Source organism: Thamnophis elegans, chromosome 7, assembly GCF_009769535.1.
Source record: "Thamnophis elegans isolate rThaEle1 chromosome 7, rThaEle1.pri, whole genome shotgun sequence".
Lineage (NCBI taxonomy): Eukaryota > Metazoa > Chordata > Lepidosauria > Squamata > Colubridae > Thamnophis > Thamnophis elegans.
Genome location: NC_045547.1, coordinates 37,786,312 through 37,809,776, shown reverse-complemented (window position 1 = coordinate 37,809,776; position 23,465 = coordinate 37,786,312). Strand labels below are relative to the sequence as shown.

Here is a 23,465-nt window from a genome sequence, read left to right as displayed (position 1 = left end):
TGCTTGACTTGGTTGCAAAATTAAGCAGCAGTGAAGGCAACATATGGTAAATCCAAGGCCGTACTGTAGACTTTGAATTTTTAAAAATCCAATGTAAATGCTTCTATAGTATTTTTAGAAAATTGCAGTGGTGTGCAGTATAGAGAATTGCAATGGTGTATCCATGAAGCCACCTGTAATCAAACTCAAAGGCCATTTCACTTTTTTTGGCAACATATTGCTCATTAAAAAGTACAGCGTGAGCTCCCTCTCAAATTCCAAGTGTGGGATCTACTAATTCTGGAGCCTACCACTGAAATAAGCTAGTACGTTTATTCTCTGCCATTCCTGTATGATAAACACTAGTGTTCATATAAGCCTGTTTTATAACAGGCTATTTCTACTAACTACATGTGAGCTTCTATATTTTAATTTATTAGAATTTTTTACTTATAAAAGCTTGATACAAGGAGTTTATCTCCTATGCAGTATAGTTGAAGCCAATCAAACTCACAGAATCATTCTGTTTTTAACATACAAAAAGTTTGAAGCATAGTGCTTTTTGTTCTATTCAAACCAGGAATATTAAATCAACTTATAATTTGCATATATGATTAATGGAACATTTAATAGATATAAAGATTAAAATTGTTAAATGTTTTGGTGGAGCTACTGTGTAGTAGTTGCAGAGCTCATTAAGATTGTATAAACTCAGAGGTTTCTTACTTGCAGTACTGTTTAACTTGGGCAGTTTGAAGCTGCTAAATATATTATAGCTTTGCCAACCTATAATCTTGGCTATTGCAATTAAAAATACATGATGCTGAATTCTTAAGAAGCCAGAAGGGATATTTCACTTTTAATAACTTTCCATGTTTTTGTAGACACTAAAAGAATATTTTAAATATTGAATTCTTATTATTTGTGTCAGAAAAAGTATACATGTAAAAGGCTGCAAGCAAGTTGTAATCAGCAGGCTGCTGGTATATGGCTTATTGTAGTGTAAATAGTTTCACTTGCAGAGAACTGATGAGAAATCAAGTATAATTCCTAAGGGAAAGGTGAAACAAGGGGAGAAAGAAAAATAAGACAAGAGGATGCCAGTATAAGAGAAATGTTGGAGTTTAGAATGAAGCGTCTGTTACAAGATTTGCATTCTCAAAGTTCAGTTTTGGCCTTCTGTGTCCAAATGAAGGAGTTTTACAAAGACAATAGAACTGGAAATAGTTGAACAATCAGCACTATGTTTAAGACTTTTTGAAAAACAAAGTATAAGCAACAAGCATGCAATTTTTGACTTTAGGTTTTTATGTAATAAAGCTGAAGCCTTTCCTTCACACCACAGCATATTTTTGCAACAGAGAAACTAAGCAGGAGATTAAAATATCTATTGTCGCTAATGGTATTACTTAAGATTAAAAGACAAGAGGATAGGTGAAACTCTTTCTTCGCAAGCATATAAAAAGAAATAAAAGGTTTTACATTTGGGAATTTATGACAACCTAAATGTTAAAAGCACAGGCTAAAAAGAACTACCTGAACTGATTGTACAGACACTGGGACTTTTTAAAAAAGATTGAATCTGTGTCATAGAATATAATTCAGCATGGAAGTAAAATCTGATGCATTGTAATTGTCTTTTAAGTTCATTGTATTATTCCTATTATATTCCTCAGTCCTTTTAATTTCTTACTGAATCCTTTTTTCATATCTTCTTTTTCTGTTCTGTTCCTCTTTCACATTATTTTATTTACAAATAATCTTGTGCATCTTTTAAAGTGGTAAAAACAGAGCTTATACCTTCTAAATTTGTAATGTTATCTGCCTGAAAATAACTTGCTCTTTAGTGTGCTTGCTCTACCATGTGTCTTTCACTTGAACCATTGTGTTCTCAAGATAAGACTGAACTATTATATCTTTTGCTACCTCGTGTGATGCAGAAAATACATGGAAAAGAAAAGTGTATCTGCTGAGTAGGCTTGCCTTGCAAATAATAGCCATTAACATGAAACATGTAGAGGAAGGCAACTTTTGTTGTAAATGAAAATAATTAACCCTCATAAGATATCCGAAACAAATATTTTAATCTCTTAATGAGATTCAATGTAATTATTATTGTAACTTGGACAAAGGCCCTCTCTGTATTACAGTTCCTGGGTTTGGCTTTCTGTGGATCTATTCTGTGGCAAGAAATCAATTATTCAAGAGTGCAAACTTGATTCTTAAAAGTTTCCTATGAAGAATTAAAATAGATTTCTATGTAAATTCAGCTATATCTAAAGTCATTTTTGCAAACCTGTTTTCAGAAGAAACGGTGAGTAGGCACAAGTGCTTTTTTCCACATGAATATTCCTATATGCGAATGCATGGTACTAACACAGCCTTTCTTGCCATCTTTGTACAGGATACTTCACAGCAGATGAGAATGGTTTCTTCAAACCATGGTGAAATTTTTTTGAATACCACCAATTTGAGAGAACTGTAGTTTAGATAACTGTTCATATTTAGATCAGTAGGGCAAAAAGTTAAAGGCTGTTTTTTTTGGTTTTTTTTTATGTTCTGGAGAATTTTAGTTTGAGCCTCAATGTTGCAGTAGTATGAACACTGAACAGTATTGCAATCTAGTCATAACCTGAATGTCCCTCCAGTTTGATCAGAATGACCCTCCTAATTGCCAAACCTAACCTATGCTGCAATTTTGTATTGGATAAATGAACATAAAGGAGCAACTGAAACTGAAGCACTCAAAGAAAAATTGAACACAAAGGCCTTTAAATTTAGATAGGAGGGAGCACGCTAGAGAAAAAAAATCATTAATATGTATAGAGCAATAATTTGAATTTTCTTTTCCAGTAGAAACTATAAACAGCATTTAGGAAAGTTATGCTATAGTGGTAACCTGGCCGACACATCTTTGCTGTAAAACATTTCCAGATGTTAATAGCAAAAATCAAAACCAGAGTTTTTATCATCTACCATGGATTTTAGTATGGCAAGTCACAGATCAGAGTACAGTTATTAAACTTATGATCATAACTGACCCTGGATGGAATACGTCATGCAGGTCATCATGTGATAAACCCAATTTTATATTATTTTGGCTGTTGATGTAAGAAAATTACCATGGTTGTTAAACAAATCCATTGACCACAATGGGTTTTTACAGAACCAGAAGAAAATGCCTGTTTCTGGCAACAAACATAAATTGAAGTCATATGAATGACACACTGCAAACAAGCCATGAACGCACACTAGTTGTTGGGTTTCCCAAATGCAATCATACTGACTGGTGGGGGGAGGGGTCCATCATAATTTCAGTCACTAATTGACCAGTTGTAAGTCAAGGACTACCTGTACACCAGATTAGATATAGAACCTGTGGCAAAAAGCTTATGAGCTGTTTTTGCAATTGGAATTGCCATTTACACAGCCTTCCTCACAGGTTTCCATTTAATTCAGCAGTATACTTGGAGTGAAATAATAAATAGGCTATGGAAATTATATATTTTAATGTTGCTGATCTTTCTAGTGATTTAGTGCTTTAATAATATGTGAAAAGTATTGTACTACTTGAACTCTTCGGTTACAGAACAGAGAGAATATTTTAACATCACCAGAAGAAAACTTAAATGCATTTATTACCATCACATATTTTAATCATGGAAGCAAGACAGATTCCTGCAGACAATATCCACAGTACTGCTAGAAGTAGTATAAAACACAGCTTTTAATTTAAAAATAGTCCAGAGTTTGTCCACCCATGTTCCTCATCTACGTTTCCTACTTCAAAATATTAAAATGCTGAAAAACAGCTTGAGGTAAAATTTAAAGATTCAAATGGAAAATTTTATCTTAACAATTGAGATATATATGCTAATAACTTGGGAAGTTACTGTCATGAATGAGTTTAAAAGGTACAAAAGTTCTGAATGCGTAATAGGGTTTGGCTCCAGAAGGCAGATTTAGTACATTTTTGCGCAATTCAGACTTATCATGTACATAGCAATTTGGCTCTGAATTAGCTGTCACTTTTCTCATTGGAGCCATTAACTTCAGTATTTGCCTGTTTCCCAGATGGTGAGTCGAGACCTGACATTCCCCAATGTCCATTCATTAAAGTAACTCGTTGGGTATAAAATAAAATATATGCCTGGGCCTTGCATACTTCTTCCATAGTGCACATGGTGAGCTTGGAATCATTGCAGTGTACCCAGAACCCTAGAACAACAAAAATAAGAGTAATAAAAATTGCAATATAGATGTTTTCTTCTAAAAGCACAGGATTGATATTTTTGTAATTTAAGAATCTATAGTTTATTAAGTATATAACCAACATTGTGCTGAACCAGGCCAAATATTTAACCAATGCAGCACTATGCCGCCATAGTAACAACCACTTCCATATGAAGGCCACAGCCAAATTAAACCTTTCATTCACTTTGTGTAGTGATTTATAATTAGAGGCAAACAAAGGCAACATTCCTAGTGTAATGTAAGCACACACACACCTTTCAAAGTTGTTCAATACAGAAACAGCTGTATCTGAAATAATTATATGAAACAGTTTCTAATATTCAGGAGAAAATAGGATTTCATGCAAGGTAGTTCAACTGAGAGACTTTCTTTCAATGTGATAGGCTATAATTTTCAGATTTCCAGATTATGAATCTCAAGAATGTAAACATTGCTTATAATATAAAATCTCCAAAAAGTATTGCCATTAAAAGATAACCTTATTAATTGTATTTCTCATATAAATTCAATAATCTGTGCCCTTCCATCTGAATTACCTCCATCTGAATTATAGCAATAGGCAGTGTAGTGTCCTGAACCAAATCCTTTCCCATGATGCATCACAACAGCAGACAAATCATAGATAAAGTAATCTCCTATAAGGGATTTTAGAGATTTTCTGCAACAATAGGGTTCCATGTTTAGAATTTCATCAAAGTTGACATGCACACCAATCTTCTCACGATGATTGCGTCCTGACCATCTACAGGAGGAAAAATGAAGCAGGTTTTTTTCTTGTGTTCTTACTTTTAAGAAATTTCTAATATTTAAAATACCTTTTAATTTAACCACAATAATCTGCTCTTATAAGTCTTCCTTTTGTATTTAAAATCCAGAGTTCTTTTTATCTCCCTTGTCTATTAATACTATTTAATGCCTGCTATTGGAATTTGTCTCTCAGTATATTTGGTGATTAGTTCAAAGTCCTCTAAATCTGTCATACTTCAATCAATAATTCTGTACTGCCATTAGTTCCACAGGGTTCCAGATAAAGATTCTGTAAAGGCCTTATAAGTTTCAAGCATTTTATGGGAGAATCTCACCAGTTGTATAGTTTTCAATCTATTTAGTTGTGTGAAAATATACTGGACTTTATTTTTAGTCAAAAAATTTTATAGTGTGTTTCTGATTTATTACTCTTACAGGTAGTTCTTGTTTAATTATTGCCTCGATGAGTGATCCATTATAACAGCGATGAAAACATAACTTCACAACCAGTTCTGCATTTGTAATACAAAGCTGAAATAAGTTCGTAAGCACAATTGTAGTTTCACTTAACTTCTTTGCTAGCCCAATTCTGGTTACTAAACAAGATCTATATATAGACTCCATTCCCAAGGAGCTCCCACTAAGGGTCCCAATAAGTTGCATAGTATTCCTCTCATCTTCTTTCATGTTTTAAGTTTTATTAGCTTATAATATAAAATACAAAAGCAAATAGTAGGAAACAAAAGGGAGGAAAATGGAAGAAAGAAGAGGGGGAAAAGCATAGACTTCCAACTCTATCTGGTGCGGTAAAATAAGGCATTAACATCAAACCTCAACTTTTTACTTTTCCTTAATAGTATAAACTAGCTATTACTATAATAACAAAGCTATCGAACCAGTAAAACCCAGTATTCCTCTCATCTTCAAAATTTATGGAAAGTTTTCATTTAAGTTCACTTGACAATTTTGCTTTCCTCATAAATCTACTTGTTTTGGAATGGGTAAATGTTTAAAACACTTTATATCAGCTGTAATAATTATTACAAAAATCTCTTAATTACTTTCTTAAAAGACATAATCATGGCAATGCCATATAGAGAATGTAGCTTGCTAACTATTAAAGAAATAATTCATTGAACAAAAGTAAAAAATAAACCTCACAGAGACAGTTTACTATATTACCTGAATCGCTTAAGGTGTAGCCGCAGAATCTGAGGTAGGTGGCACACCAGAAGCTGCTTCTGTGCCTCTGTGAGTAGAACAGGTTTAGAAGAAAATTTCTCCGTTTTGCTGTAAGAAAAATAGCCTCCCTCTAATTTTTAGCAGATCACATTATAAAGTTAGATTAATACCCTTTAATATGTACATGATATACAGACTAAAAATACAAATGAGGCATTATAGAACTATTCCAAAATACAGTAACAGGTTTTTTGTGCATACCAAGTTAAATTAGAAGTAATCACTTTAGAACTATCATAAAAATACATTTTGATTGGCAGAACAGTAAAGATACAATTTAGATTGCAGTATCTATTCACTGGTAAGCATGCAAGGTAAAGAGTAGCCATTTGTGCTAATGATGTACACAAAGTTTGTTTCACATTCTATTAAAATATCTCATGTAGGTAACAATTTTTTAAAATAACCCTATTAGTTAACATCATATATGAAAATCAGATCCATGAGTACATACAGTCGTTACTCACTGTTGCACTGGTTACAGGCATATATCTTCCCTTCTAAAGCTTCAGTTTCTGTAAATTTGGCCAACATCTCTGTCAACAAGCATGGATACTGACAGGTTGTCTCCCTCCCATTGCAGTGGTATCTTTCAGGAAATTCCAATGACAAGTCCCAGAAAGGCTCTACAGTATTTGATTTGTTGTCACATGCAAGGCATGTTACCTGTCAATACAAACCATCAGTTAATTTGAATTTCCAGCTCTTTTTAAAGAATTTAAAACAGCTAACTATATATGAATAAACAAAGCAAAGAGAAATTACTTGTTTTCTCTGTCATCTTGTAGGAGCCCCATTCTTAATTTCAGGATCCACAGCCATTTAAAGATTAAATCAAAATTGGAAAGTATGGCTAGCTTTTCCCTCAAAATAGTTTATTTTTGAAAGGGAAGGGTTAGTAATATTATAGCAAAGTAGAGTTTTAAAGAAGCCATATAATGTCACACAACTGTATATCTTAAAATTAAAAAAACTTTGTAGAAAAAGCCCAATCAGATCTGGGCAAAATATTTTTGGATCATCCCATTTCACTAAGTTCCTAATTCATATAAACCCCCAAAAATGTACAATAAAGATAATATGGATGGATATACTGCATACTATAATTGTAGGAAACTTGTACAAAACAAAACACTATTTTTTTAGTCCCAAAAGCTTATTGATTTAAAACCTTAATCTCTAAATAAATGCTATAGTGAGCATAAATATACAGGAAAGACCGCTGAAGAATAAATTAACAGAAATTAAGATAAAGAATACAGGACAGTCTGAACTATTTGGATATTTGTACGGTGTAAATATTTGGATCTAAAAAGAACAAATTTCTTTAGATCCAGTGTGGGCGCTTTATTCTACTTAATGGCAGCTCCTTAACATTATTCTCTTCCTAAGCCTGCATGGTAGACCTATGGTTTAGGAAATACTGGCATTCAGGAGATCTTATGGAAAGTATAATCACATGTTGGCTGCCTTTCTTCACCTCACCATCTTAATTGCATAGTTTCCTGAGATGTGTAAGCCCAAAAAAGACATGACTTTTTACTAATGATTGATGCAGCCAGGATGCCAAAGCAGCATCCAAAGCACAGGGTCCATTTCAGATCTCAATACTCTTACATTTCTTCTCTGAAGTACAGTATACTAAAATCTTAGTATCGTTAGTTATTTTCTTTAGAAAATAAATAATTTTGCTATAGTTTAAATCTATTTACTATCATATGCATATGAATTATTTCTTTTCACCCGTCAAATAAACTTTCAAGGCATGCCAAAGTGAGGTTGAGCAATCTAATTTTCAGCTCATATTGAAAAAATCTAGCTTTAACTACTGACTTTAGTAATGATTTTGCTTAGCAATTTAGCCTAGGCAGACCACCAATTAAACAGCAAATTTGCTTAATGCATAAACTATTTGTCTTCACAATGTGAAGAGTTATAGTCATGGTTTGCGAGTCTCTGCATCCAGATTCCATGGTTCTTGTATAACAAAACAAACAGAGATGGGTAGCTCTGCATCTGTTGTTACTTGGAACTAACTGGGGATCTCTATACCAATGTCATCAAATACCCTTGTTTCCAAATCTGTGTAAACACCACCAGCCTTCAGTGGACTTACTAAATATCTTGTAGATATCTCAAAATTGCATATCATGACAGAGATTGCTTGCAGATCACAGTGAGAGATTCTTACAATAATTGTAGATCTCTGTTCTTGAACTCAGAGGAGTGTATAAATGAAGACCCATGCACAGCTAAGGTAAGAATCTATCACCTGACTATGAAATGAACTCTTCTCTCATAAGGAGCAGACATAGTGCAGGACTCTTTAAAAACAAACTTTCCAAACACAAAATAATTATCCAATGATAGCTACCCAATAGGGCATTACTCTCTCTCTCTCAGTCCAACTCACCTCACAAGGATGTGTGGAGAAAATAGGAGGATGGAGTACTATTTAAATTTGCTTGCCTTGACTCATTTATAAAAATAATTGCAATGGGATAACAATCTAATAAATTAATCAGATCTAATAATAAAATAAATTACATGCATTAACCACAAACAAAGCATTAATGACATTCAGGAGTAAAGTATACTTGGACAACAGAGGATGTTCTAACAAGCTATCTGAATTGGAATCCAACCTATAATGCCAGAGTAGTTCCATCAAAGAAAGTCAAGAGTAATTGAGTTGTGAATCAAAGTCCCTGGGAGCTTGACAAATGTATTTAGAAACGGAGTCAAAGCAGCACATTGTTTAATATACACTGTTACATTACATAAGTAGTAAGAAAAAATATAACATATTTGTACCATTTTTTAAAAAAATCAGGCACACTCTATTAGATATTTTTAATTAACACATTTTTATTAAAATGTGTACATTTGTAAATTGCAATTCACTTCATCAGATGTAAAGTGAACTACAGTTCACAAAAGCTTAAGCTAGCTAAGCTAAGCTAAAATTGTTTAGTTGGAAAAGGTGGTACCATAATAGACAAGCACAGATCTAACAGGATTAAATGCCCATTCTGTGGCTAAATGGAAGTAATTTTTCATTTAACCAAACTTTAATTATGGAAATACTATTGCTTATTTTTACTTGTTCTACTGAATTTATCTTTATTTCACTTTTGAAATTACCTCAAGATCTTTACTAAAGAACAAGGTTTTTTTTATATACGTCTATTTGTTAAAATACAGGTAGTCCTCAACTTAAAACAATTCATTTAGTACCTATTCAGTTACAATGGCACTGAAAAAATGACTTATGACCATTATAGCATCCCCACGGTCATGTGATCAAAATTCAGGTGCTTGGCAACTGATTCATATTTATGATAGTTGCAATGTCCTGGTATCATGTGATCACCTTTGGCGACCTTCTGACCAAAAAAGTCAATAGGTAAGCCAGATTCTTTTAACAATTGTGTTACAACCAATTTCGTTGTATTTAAGTACAATGACAATAAAGATTATACTTTTAGTAAATATAACAACTGCAGTGATTCATTTAATAACACTGGCAAGAAAGGCTGTAAAATGGGGTAAAATTCACTTAACAAGTCTCAGTAACATAAATTTTGGGTTCCACTGTGGTCATAAGTTGAGGAATACTTGTAGTTCTAAAGTTTTGTCTACAGAGAATCCCTGTGTAATATAAATAAAATCAAAATTAATTTCTAAGTTATTAAATATAACAACTTTAGAAGCAGAAAATCCTTCAAACAGTAAAGGACATAAAAAAATTAAAATATTTTTAAATCTTTGTCCTTGTACCAGGAGAAATACTGGGCTGATGCCATTTATACTTTCTTGTGACTCAGTGTAAGAGTATTGACACAAGTAATGTCTTCTTTTTAAACACGTTCTGCTTGTATATTAATGGGAATCTGCGTAACTATGTCTTTACACAAACTTTTTATACAATCATAATATGCTGACAGAACTGTAAGAAAGAAGACAATTCTTAATTTACGAAATAAGTGATGTAGCAGCCTTCTTGAAACAGTACAAAATATTGCTTACTCAAAATACAATACTAAGTTGGATTCTTATTTGGCATAAGACAGTGAGGAAGCTCAGTCTGCAATCTTATACTGCACTGAATTTTCTATCAAATACTCATTGAATAATCTTATTCTAAAGTATTTACCTGACTTAAAAGCTGTCCATGAAAAATAGTGTTGACCACATTCAAAACGTTTTTAATGAGTTTCCTTTGAGAAGCAGGAATGAGGGCCGGGCTTTTTGCTCTAACCGTCTCCAATTCTTGTTGGACTTTATCCAAAAGTTCACAAAGAAATTCCTGAGCATCTTGTTGGGCATAACCATGGAAGGCTGGGATTAGTTTCCACACGGAATGGAGCATGGCAAAAGGAGACACCAATGCCCACTTGCCAGACCACATAACTTGAAACAAAGTATGTAATTCATGACAAAGAGAAATGTACTTTGAACTTGGTTCCTTGGGCTGAATAAGTTCCATATTTCTATTACTTGATCCACCACCACTTAAACCTGATGATGTACTAAATCGCCTTGTAGAAAATATCTGGTCCTTAACAAAGGTTTTCTGTTCTTGAACATCAAAGCTAGCAGATAGAGGCTGCTTTGTAGAGGATCTTGTTTTGCCACTGGCGGCAACTGCTAATAACTCTTGTGTTTGGTTTAAATCAAGCTTTAAAAAACATTCACGAAATATGAACAAATGACTCAATACCTGAAGAATTGAATTCATATAGCAAGTATTTCCCAAGTTACGTAGTCCTGTCACACCAGGAGTCATAGTAGGTCTTCGTTTGGCTGGAGAGTCATTAATTTTTTTTAACTTTACATCATCTGAGGTAGCTGCTACTTTCAGCTCTATATCAGAGCCCAAATTTTGTGGCATTTTTAGTGCACAGACTGAAGATTCTTCGTTTTGCTTTTGTAAGCGAAAGCTTTTCCTTGGTGGTATTTTTTCCATTTCCTCCTTCAATTGGCGCTTTCGCTCTTCTCTTTTCTTCCTAGCATTGACTCGTCTTTCTTCTGCCTGTTCACACAGCTTATCTTCTTCTAAAATCTTTTTCCCAGTTGGCGTTAGTTCAAACCAAGTTCTAAATACTTTGCCCATTAATGCATGCCTCCTGTGCCATAGGGCTGTGAACATACGGTCTTGACTTCGAAGCAAAGCCTGAGCATTATTATGTGAAAGATCATCACTTATGCCCATAGATCGCAAAATCCTACCACTCCGAGTAGTACAGTCATAATTCTGGCTCTTGATTGCACTTAGTATACTTCGTAAAAGTTTTATGTCACCAGTTGCATTATCATTAAAACATAATCATCACAAAGATAGCAAAAAATGTAGAGTTCATTTACTTCCAATGCTACTGGATGATTGCTTTCCTGAAAGTGCTTTAGTGCATGTTCTTCAATATATCTTCCACAAGCAACATGAGAGCAACTGAGACAGGCCCATACAGATTCTGTAGTATTGCATACCATACAATGCCATTTGTGAGGATTCACAATTGAATGGTCCTGGGCAAGCCGTAGTCGGCCTACATGCTTACATTTATCCATTGTCAATCTCACAATGTTGAGAATATACTACAGAAATTCATCAGCCCAACAGTTTCTTAGGTTTTGCATTTTCACCTGAAAATGAGGGGAAAAAGTGCTTTTAGTATCACACCACAAAAACAAAACCATTAAGGCTCTCAGATCAATAGACCAAGAAAGTAATATAGGTATATATGTTCATAACTGTCTTTAGGAAGCTATGTAAAAACATCCGAATTTGAAGCAGAGTTTCATGATCAAAACATTTCTGTCCATTCTGAAAATGATCTGAAGTGAAAACAGCACCCTTTGTTCTACACACTGAGACTTAAATCACAAAGACTAAAATCAACTCCATTTAGAACTGTATTTAAAAAAGAGAACAATGTATAGTTATTATAATGACTAGATATACTGTGATCTGATTTTTATACATTAGGGATCTTAGTGTAACGTATCACAGACACAGATACACACACACACACACACACACACACACGGGGTGGGAAAGAGAGAGGTGGGGTGGGAGAGATACTATAATTAGAAATCTGTATTGCTTATGCTAGAGGCAAAGCTTATATTCTGAAATGGCAGCTATTACAAGAGATTTTTTTAAAAATTAGTATAGGTTAACCCATTTTTTCTTAATCAAAGGAAAAGCTTTTCTTAATCAAAAAGTCAGTTTTATGATTTATTCAAAAGCAAACCATCAACCACTAAACATGCCTAAGTTGTAATATGGGATCTAAGTTTGATATGAGGGGGCCATCCTGATCATGGATATATCCAACTCTCTATTTCTCCCAAATTATTAAAATTTCCTAAAACTGTATCCTTACTTTTATCTTAGCACATTGTCTTTCTCAATCATGTGGGATGGGATTTCTGAGGAGGTTAAAAGTGAACAAAACTGTTTTGCCTATATTTCACAGTGGCAGGGACATTGCTGACCAACACACTTTCTCTGATAGAGAAATCTAAGTGAACGAGAGCTTCAATTAAACGTTACTATTTAGGTGCTCCATCTTAGATTTCAACCAGTTTATTCCATACCACCTCCCCAATTTCCCATTATATTTCTCATCGTTTCATAATTGTTCAGCTATTTAGTATAGCTATTTTTCTTCTTTTTTTTCAAAAACATTTGCAAATATCAAGATTTCCCTAAGCCTGCTAATACTGGTGCTTCAGCAGTGCACAGTAAAACTTTGCTTCATTCAAACATGATTTATTCCCAAGAGTCAAAACTATTTAAGATAAGAAGTCTTTGACTTATGATCACATATTCAGCCACTATTCAAAGAGACGAGACAATGAACTAAAGGACTTACTACCTTTTTGCCCGGTGGTTATGTGATCAGAATTCAGCACTTGGCAGCCCACCCACACTAACAACTGCAGGGTACTTTCTTTTAGCTGTTCTGAGGCCTGTTATCCCAACTGACCTTTTCTGTCTCCTTGCTCTCACTGCTAACAAGCCATGCCTGGTTTGGTCCAGCAAGACAGCTGCTGGCTCTACAAGGCTTTCTTTCCAAGGTCATGCATGGTGGTTTCCTAGTGAGACATGAGGAAGATGGCTCATATGATTTCCTCGTGAAGGACCAGGATGGGAATGCCACATTAGTAGTGGAAGCAAGAAGATATTAGCTGGGGCAGCAGGAGAATTAGAGTACAGATAGCAAGGACGGGTAAAGCTGGGACTGGGCTGGACCATTTCCCAGGATGCTGAGTCTTGGAGATGCACCGTTGGGAGGATCCCAGGACTCTGAAGCTTAGGGTCGCGAGAGCTTCCTGTGGTGCAGCAGCTTTGTCATAAAGGTATGGGCTCCATTTATCTAAATCCTGCTATTTTGCTGGAGAATACAGAATGCATTCCAATTCCAGAAATAATGAGATACTTAAAAATATATTGTTTATTTCATCCTGAGATAATTTAACTGCAACTCACATTAAGCAGTTAGCAGAATTGTTGGTTTATTTTGCTTCACAGCAGCTGCTAGATGAGATATATGCAGAATAAATTATCAAATATGACTTTTTATCTTAAAATAAATCTTATTTATCTTTTGTAAGGTTTGTTCATTTTAATAAATATCTGCAGAAACTTATATAAAAACACAGGATTTAGATACATACTCAAGATCATTTGTCCTATTTACAAATAATATAATCCTAATTGAGAACAGGAAAAAAATGCTGATTTTCCATTGTATATGACTATTAATCTTGTATCTATCTCATCTGTGTTAGCCATCAAATAAATACCATAGATTCCTCTTTTAATCAGTATGTCAACTTCCAAAACAAAGATTCATGAGGAAGACTGTGTTTTCAGGAAAAAGGCAGTCAATTTACTATCCAACTACAATTCTTTCTAGATTAATTTTTAGACATTTACCTAAAATACAAACATATTTTAACTCCAGCAACTGCTTTCTCCAGAATTTTATTTCTATTACTCTGCCGGCAGAAATCTTAAATTGATTCATAACTCTTCCTTCTTTCACTCTCTTTTTCCTCTTAGCATGTACCATAAAAAGAAAGCACGAGTTACACCGTGATTGGATTCATTCATCCTGTTATGCTCTGGGTTGAATAAACTCCATATTTGCTGGCTTTCCAGAACACAGCGCGATGTATAAACGCACATGAGAAAGTTTTAAACACTTCCTTATTAGCGAACCATTTCAGTAGCCGAAAACGGCTTTAACCTATAATGCTCAATACAGGTTTTTTTTAAAAAAACAAAACAAAACCCTGTATTACTGCGAGGGGGGAGGGAGGAAAGAGAAGAGAGTGAGAAAGAAAAAGAGAATTAGGAGAGTGGATTAGTAGAAGACAGGTAGAAAAATTTACCCGCTCCAAGTTCCCGACTCCTCTCCCAAGTCAGTACTGGCGCCACCAGATTTCGCCTTGTTCCTCCACACCTCGGAGGCAAAACTGTAATACAGGCGAAGGCGGCTTCCTGGGCCAGCGGGAGAGGAGTTCCTCGGCCAGCTTCTTCGAGGAGGTCAACATCGGGGACCGGGACGAGGCTGGCCGAGAGATGGGGAGGGCCAAAGGTCCGTGGGAAGCAACGGGCATCCCCTACCTCCTTCCCGCCCCCTGCTGCCACCCCCCCACCCGGGGATTCCCGCTACCGCCAGGAAAACGGAGACACGCCGAAGTTCGCCAGCTCTCACCCGACCAGCCCGAGTCATGCCGGTGGCCGAAGCCACTCAGCTCCTCGATCCCTCGCTCACCCGCCGACCTCGCCAAAAAGCCTCGCCAGGAGCCGCCATCTTGAGCGCCTCGGGCTTCTGGGGTTGGCAAGCCCCGCCCCCTCGCGCGTCACGCCGCGGCTCCCTCGGGCAGCTCCTCTGCGGCGGGGATTCCTCGTGCGAGTGGACGCTGGCCGTGTCTGAGGCGGAGGCGTGCGGGACTGTTGTCGGTGAAGGTGTCACAATAGGAACCTTCCGCGTCTCTCGAGTCGTGTTTCCTCTGTGTGATAGCTGAACTATGGTTTACTCGTTATCAGTTACCAGGATTCGCATAGTGTAGCGCGCTGGATCAGAGCGAAACTAGGTGGAGGTCCTAGTGGCTAGGTGGTTCAGTGGCTAAGACTTTGAGCTTGTCGATTAGAAAGGTCAGCTGCGTGAACAGTGGGTTGGACTAGAGGACCTCCAAAGCCCCTTCCAACTGTGTTACTATTAAAACTACAATTGGTATTGGTATTGGTATTTTATTATTTGTATGCCGCCCTTCTCCGGGAGGACTCAGGGCGGCGAACAATTCAAAGGGGGAAAAAGGGGGGGACATAAAAAACAAAATAAAATTAATAAAAGTCGACAACAATCGCACAACCATACATGTCGAGAGGGGAGGGAACTCATCACCCCCAGGCCTGCCGGCAAAGCCAGGTTTTGACGGCTTTTCGGAAGGCCTGGAGAGAGGTGAGGGTCCGAATCCCTGCGGGGAGTTCATTCCAGAGGGCCGGAGCTGCCACAGAGAAGGCCCTCCCCCTGGTAATAGCCAGGTGGCATTGGCTATTACCAGAGCTGCAAAACGAGCTGAGTCGCAAACTAACCGGCCGCTTTTTAGCCTTTTCAGCTGATAAGCACAGGGAGTGTCTTTATTTGGGGGGAGCGTTAGGAATGATATAGCAGTTTATTCAATAAACTAGCGCCTGGTTTAGCTAATTTGCCAAGCTAAATAAAGTGGAACCTAGTTAACGTTTGGATGGAGAGCATCAGACAATATCAGGCCTGTGGAAAATAGGAAGGAAAATAGGAAGAGGCTGGGACAGTGGAACAAATCTACACAGACTGTATGAGTCTGAAAAATTTGCTCCCATGAAGGATTAGATTCCATCTATGGAATCTAAATTTACATACCATATAATATAATGTTGTTGTTTGCTCTTCAAAAGTGTGGTTTGTGAACCCAACTGTTGTAGATAATACATGATGGTACAGGTAGTCTTCAACTTATAACCATTTGTTTACCCGGGGGAGGGCCTTCTCTGTGGCGGCTCGGGCCCTTTGGAACGAACTCCCCGCAGAGATTCAGACCCTCACCTCTCTCCAGGCCTTCTGAAAAGCCGTTAAAACCTGACTTGTCGGCAGGCCTGGGGTCGATGAGTTCCCTTCCCCTCTCAAATCGTGGGTGGCTGTTGGTTGTTTAAATGCCTGTACTTTTTGTAGTTTTTGTGTTTTTCCCTTCCCCCTCCTTGGGTTGTGCGCCGCCCTGAGTCCCGCTGGGAATAGGGCGGCATATAAATAAAATGAACCTCGAACCTGTTTAAAGTTACAATGACCCGTGACCATTTTTTACACTTAACAATCATTGCAACAACACATGCCATGTGCTCAAAAATCTGATGCTTGCAACTGGGGCATATCTATGATGGTTGCAGTGTCCTGGAGTCAGGTGATCACTATTTGCAACTTTTGACTAGAAAGTCAATGGGGAAACCAATTCAATTAACTGTTACTACTTAAGAATTGCACTAACTTCACTTAACAACAATGATTCACTTAACTATTCAAGAAAGGTCATATGTGGCAAAATTGTCATTGAAGGGGACAAAAAGTAATAGCAACATTGCTGAGATAGGTCTATGTAGATTAGATTTTATTGTTTAGTAAGACATTGATAAATATATAACATGAGAAAAGTATTAATTTGAGAAAAGTTTATTGTTTATGTGAGTAAGGTTTACTCCTTATCGATTCAAAGAAAAAGTAATAGAATGTTTTTTGAAACATGACATCAAGGAATACATTGAAGAAGTTGGAAGAAAATATGCATGGCTATAAATTAGATGAAGTGAGATTGAGCAGGAAATAGGCCAGGGATGGGTATAACTGTACTCTTTAATGGAGGGGACATGATGGCTCAGGTGTTAAAAACACTGAGCGTGTCAGCTGGAAAGCTGACAGGCTAGGTTTGAGATCTGAGCACCTCACAACGTGAGGTGAGTATTTCTGCCCCAGCTCCTGCCCCTCTAGCAGTTTGAAGGCATGCAAAAACGAGTAGATTAATAAGTACCATTTCAGTGGGAAAGAAACTGCTTATCACCTAGAATCGATATGACTGGACAGGGAAACCTTTACACTTTAGCTTTACTTTTTAATATATTCATGAGGAAATATACAAATGCTTTTGGTGGCATTAGAGATGCACTATGGTGGGGGGCATGAATGTATTTTCTATACAGATGATGCAATTTTTTTTGTCTGAAAAACCATTTGCAACAAATATTAGATTGTGTAATGCAATGAGGAGTATGAATCTGATCATTAAGTACTAATTCAGTGCTTGGCAACTGGCATGTATTTATGATAGTTGGACTATTCCATGATCATTTGTAAATTTTTCCAGCCATTTTCTGACAAGCGAACTCAATGAGTGAAGCCAGATTCACTTAACAACTACATTTGATTTTCTTAACAACTGTGGCGAAAAAGATAATAAAATGCAGCAAAACTTACTTAAGTATCTTGCTTAGACTAATAATGGAAATTTTGGATTCAATTGTTGTCATAAATCGAGGACTACCTATACACCAGATAGAATTGCACTTCCCCTGAAAGAGCACATTTGCAACCTGTAATCTGTATTGGAATTCCCACATGTTACAGTAGCAGATGGCTGAGGACGGGTACAATAGCAGGCATATTATATCTGCAATGCTGCTTGTGACCATCTTCAGCCATCATACATCATGGCAGTCGCCATTCATTAGTTTGGTTTTATATGGAACGACCTAAAAGGTTTGAGAAACTTCAATTCATAGAAAATACACCAGCTTGACCGTGAAACAACACGCAGTATTCTGGCTAGGGCTATTGGTGGTTGTCAGTTGTTTTCCAGACATAATTTATGGTATTAGTATTAGACTCTAGGGATCCAAAATGTGTAAGTCGAATTTAAAGAACTATATTCTTAATAAAATTTACTTGAAGTATGACGACAGAAGGTACCCTCTTAATTGACTCCCTTCAATTTCTAAAATCTATTTATTGGGCCCAAAAGAAGAATGTTCTCCAATATTGCTCCATGGTTGCATCTCTGAAGCCAAAGATATATATAGTATTTCTATACTACTTTTCTCTTTTGCTTTTTAGGAAGGGAGATATAACGGTCCTCTTCCAGTCAAGTATTTCAGAAGATCTACTTTAATGGATTTCCAATAGTTTGTATACGCTTTGCTTTTATTGTTCACCTCTTTGATTGCACCATGTGCTAAAAGGCAGGCTAACAGTGTTACTGATGCTCTTACTACTTATGCTTCTACTCTTACTAACAATAATTATAGCATCACTGTGTTCATTTAGGGCCAAACCAAAGCCTGCATGTATATTAAACACCTGTTTTCTCTGCTGTAAACTGGGAGTAGTAGGCTACAGAATGTAAGGGGGAAAATCTGTCCAATGCTTTATTTTAATGTAACAGTGCACATCTCCCGTGACAATGCCAACTAATTATTCTGTCAAGAAACATGGTTATTAATATTTTGATTAGTGCATTTTGTTAGTGCATTTGAAAAGAATGGAATATTTAAGACAGTGATGGACTGGATTATAATTTAAGAGCATAGTAACATTGATTACTAGTACATCTATCCATGCATTAAAATGTGTTCAAAAATCTTTCCCTGGAAAGGATTTTCTTAGTATTATAGTCTGTTTAGTAGGAATGGTAGCATGCTTTTTGGGTTATTTCTTTGTTTTTTAAAAATGTTTCTTTAAACAAGGCAGCACATACAATATTTAAGTAAACAAATAAATCTGTAAGGACTAAATAGTTACTAATAGTGGTAGAATAATGGAATAAGCATCTGCCCTGCAAAATTGAAATTATATTGGCCAAATATTTCCCTAAGAAATCTTTATAGCCTTTGACCAGACGATGGCACTCCATGATAACTTTTGCTTACATAAATGATTCCCACCCACCCACGCAAAATGAAGGGAAATATGTGTCCCATGTAGGTTCCAATCTGGATGGATCACTAGTCTTCTGAACTTTGGATTTGTGCTGGAGCCCATCCTCAGGGAAATTCTCACCAAAATGTTTTCCCCCTTATAGATTTATCAGGTTTAATTTTCTTGAAAATTGTTATTTTTATACTTTTAAGATGTCATTAAATAATTATTTTTATTTATTTATTTTATTTATTAGATTTATATGCCACCCATCTTGTCTAGAATAAAAAAATTGAAAGAAAACATGGTTTTAGAATTGTCTATATAATTTGATTCTGCCTTTCAATTAATAAGGGTCTCAAGACAGCTGAAAACAATTGAACATCTGACTAGTAAGAATTTGGGTCCTAGGGGATATGCTTTTCTGTTGTGGTGCCCACCTATGAGCACTCTTTCCCACGAAATTAGATTATTAGCTCAATCCCTTTTGCTATTTCGGAACTTCCTTAAATCCTGGTTTCATTATCAGGTCCTGGGCTCCCAAGGAACTGGAAGCTTGTTTGGATGGTTTTATTGCTAGATGGCCATTCTTATCGTCTATTTGCCTAGGATTTTGGTTTTTTTTAATGTGTTTGTATCTATTGTTTTTAATATCCATGTTTTATTTTTGCAGTAGTACACCACCCAGGTCACTTTTTGAGAGATGGGCAGATATACAAATTTGATTAGTAAATAAATAACAATAAATGCTTATGAAGATCTCAGTCATCCATGGTTGTCCCAAAGGTGCTTTTTCAAAAGGCAACTGGACTTTGTCTTTCGTTGAAAACTTTTCTCATCCAAGAAGCTTTTTCAGTTCTAACTGAAAGGTGGAGGATGGAAGGATTTATATTCTTTGTTGTCATCTGATTGTTAGCACTCTTTCTGAGAGTTGTTGAGCCACTTGGAGATTTATCTGTACATTCAGGGTCTCCTGAATAGTACAAATGGGTGTAGAATCTTCTTGGAACCTCAGGGCAACCAAGAAATGTTTGGAGAATAGCAATTTTATTTTTCAAAATATCCTCTTTACCACCTGCTTTCTGTGAATTCTAGGAACCTTGAACCCTTTGGAGTCTTTCCCCTTTTTCATTAGTTACAGTGGAGAACAAGTTACATCAAGAACAAGTTACATATATATAACAACAGTGCAGCAAAATAATGTAATTCCAAAACAAAATGTAGTTTTGATTCTAAAGTTTCATAACAATGACAAACATTATAACAATGAAACCTAAAATGTTATCCAACTTTAATAATGTTTGAAATAAGAATATACGTACACAGAGAGATGAAAATAGAATTACTTTTGATAGCTTAATTGACAGTCAGTTTTACACTTTATTAATGTATAATTTCAGCATTATAGTTAAAAGTAATTTATTACAGAGAATTCACTAGTGAAGAATTATTGTAAAATGTTATTTTAATCTTCCACTAGATTTTAAAAAATGATTTATTATTGTGTAGCTACTATACATCTGTTTCATTAGCTAGATCTTTCTACCTCTTAAACATGATATTACTTGCAATTGTATGATAAATATAATAACCTTAAGGCATCATATTTGAGGAGAATTCCAGTCCCTCACCTGAATATATTACATTTCTAACATATTTTAAATAATGAGGGACTATTTTCAAGAAGATTACCTTTCCAGAGTCTTAGATGATGAAAAAAAATGGCACAAGTGAAAAATAAATATTTTTTTGTTATTTAAATGTGGTTTATTATATAGTGAGAGAGTTATTTTTTAAAAGAAATTAAGATAAACTGAGCTGGATTCAATGGCATGTTGTTAGTAGAATTGAATTCTCCTAAAAGACAGAGAAGAAAACCAGTTTTAACATCTACTGTATCGGAAGGGAGCGATTTTGAAGATATAGAGAATATAACAGGCAGGAGGAGAATTGTAATTTCACTCTAACTGAAAGATAACATAAAAAATTATCCTTACATATCTGTTTTTCAACGTCTTTCTCTTCTAAAGTTATAAGCAATCATTTAAGTAACAGCCCCAACCTTTTGGGCACCAGGGACTGATTACATGGAGAGAGTCAAAGGGGGGTGTGGTTCATGTGCTGCCTGCATCCTGTGGGGTGAGGCTTTGCTTGTTTCAGCGGCCAGGTTTCTGGCATGCTGTGGAGGACCAGGAGTTGGTTTAAGAAATAGCTCTTACAAAATAGTTACAGCATAATAGAAATACAAAAGCTGTAATCTTATAGAAAAATACATTGGATAAGCCTAGAAGACAAGATTTTTCAAAGTTTCAACTTAAGATTCTCAGTGGATGCAAAGCCATTGTGAGGCCTGCAACCCTGTTTTATCTGAACTTTGGATCCAGAGCATCTCACTCCAAACATGGAGACAAGATGGAAAGATCTAAATTTGATTTGGATTACTTGAAAGCTTTTTCTACTATTCTTTTTTCTAGCTCAGTGGTTCTAGCTTCTTTAGCATAATGCAGCCATTCAACTCTCTGCATAGAAAACAAATTCCCTGATTCTTTGCTAAATTCTTTCCATTTGCTTCTTGCTTTTCGAGGATTTCACCCCCAGAAATCATATGTATTACAAAGCACTGAAAAGTTGTTGGCTTTATGGTTTCATTTTAAATAGGAAAATGGTATAAACTTCTTTGCATCATATTTAAAGATAAAACTCTAGTTCTGTAATTAATTATATATCATGGCTCCATTTTCCCATATGGAAGAAAAAAATGAGAAAACCGGCAATATGTAGAATTGCTGGAAATAAGATATTCAGCAATTTGGGACTGGTAACAAACGATACAGAACCTTTTTTATTTTCTCTTGGAAAAACTCTGTAACGCAATTTCTTGAATTTCTTTTTTCAGGCCCCAAAACCAAGTCCAAATATCATTTTTCACCTCTTTTTAAATCATTTTTAGGTGACATTCAGATACTTGTTTTGCATACATGCTATGTAATAACTGTGTTAATTTGAATGAAATACATTTACAATATGTGAATAGTTGACTCAAGCAATTGTTCCATTCACATGAACAGACCGTTTAAAGCTTCTCTGCCCTCTCTGCTCTGCTGTTGAATAAAATAATACAGAAAAGATCATATTGATTTGTGTGTGTGTTTGTGTGTGTGTGTGTGTGTGTGAAGTCTAACTTAAAAGTATTTGCTGAACCAAGAGAACTTATTGCTGCTTAAGTAGCTTAGTACAATATCTATAAATAACCAATTGAAAGAGCAGTACTTTATGGAGGGGTGTGTTGAAGCTAGATTCACTCTGATGTCTCAACACGGTAGGGCCTTTCCCAGACATACAGCAAGAAGTCTTGCCACTGATGCAATGGGAATGGAATTGTACAATTAGTTAGAACTTTCCCCCTCCAACTATGATGCCTAGTATGCTCACACAACAAAGAGTTCAGATTTTTATTCAACAACACCCCCCCCCCCCAGATTTCCAGGTAGAACTCACGTTGAGTGAGTCCAGTCACAAGAGAGTCTAGGGTAGAAATCCAGTCTCAACAGAAGACGAACAGAGTCCAAAGGCAGGATCAGCTTGTGGACAACCTGCTTCCCCAATTGTTAGGACTCTTGCCTCATTCCAGTTCTTCACTACTATGCTTCAGCTTTTAAGAGAAAGATACTTTATATGTTTGCAGGTCCTCTTCTTAGAATCCTTAAGGAGAATTTTTTATATGTATTATGTTCAAACAAATGGGTAAAAATAATGTAAGGATATGAGTGGAAAAGTGCAAAGATATTTTATTTATGCATGTAATGACATCGGAGTATTTGTTTTTGTTTTTGTTTCTGTAAGGATGTGGTAGCTCAGGTGGCATAGTGATTCCATGGCCCCTTTCCTTATCATTGCAATATTGGTAGAAGACAAGACAATCACAGATCTTTTTCTTTGGAAAATTATGGATAGAAAGAGTGATGGTATAGAAATGTCTTTAGAATTATTTTAATTTAAGAATAAATGGAGTAGAGAAAACTGATGAAAGATTAGATAGCATTTTTGAATAAAATAACTCTTCCTAGCTTGAATTCCAAGTGAATGCATCCAAAGCTTATTTCCCAATAACAATTTAAAAGCAACTAAGAAGATATTTTGTTTAACATTCATAGAAATACAATGATACCCAGACTGAAATCTTCAATAAAAATATGTTTCACTAGGCTGTCGTTCACTGGCTTGGCTTCAGAATGGAGAATATCATGCTAATTTAGCGGGATATTTGGGGATTTTAGTTATGAT

At 35.8% G+C, this 23,465-nt stretch overlaps 1 protein-coding gene across 1 annotated transcript; it reads right to left on the bottom strand.

Moving 5' to 3' along the window:
* Window positions 1–911: 911 nt before the first annotated feature.
* On the bottom strand, window positions 912–15,126 carry USP44 (ubiquitin specific peptidase 44). The gene is given in 7 exon segments (XM_032220524.1): window positions 912–4,197; window positions 4,770–4,975; window positions 6,163–6,229; window positions 6,690–6,888; window positions 10,379–11,544; window positions 11,547–11,868; window positions 14,955–15,126. Coding segments are annotated over 6 exon segments (2,085 nt in total). The 5' UTR covers window positions 11,794–11,868; window positions 14,955–15,126; the 3' UTR covers window positions 912–3,997.
* Between the last annotated feature and the right edge of the window lie 8,339 nt (window positions 15,127–23,465).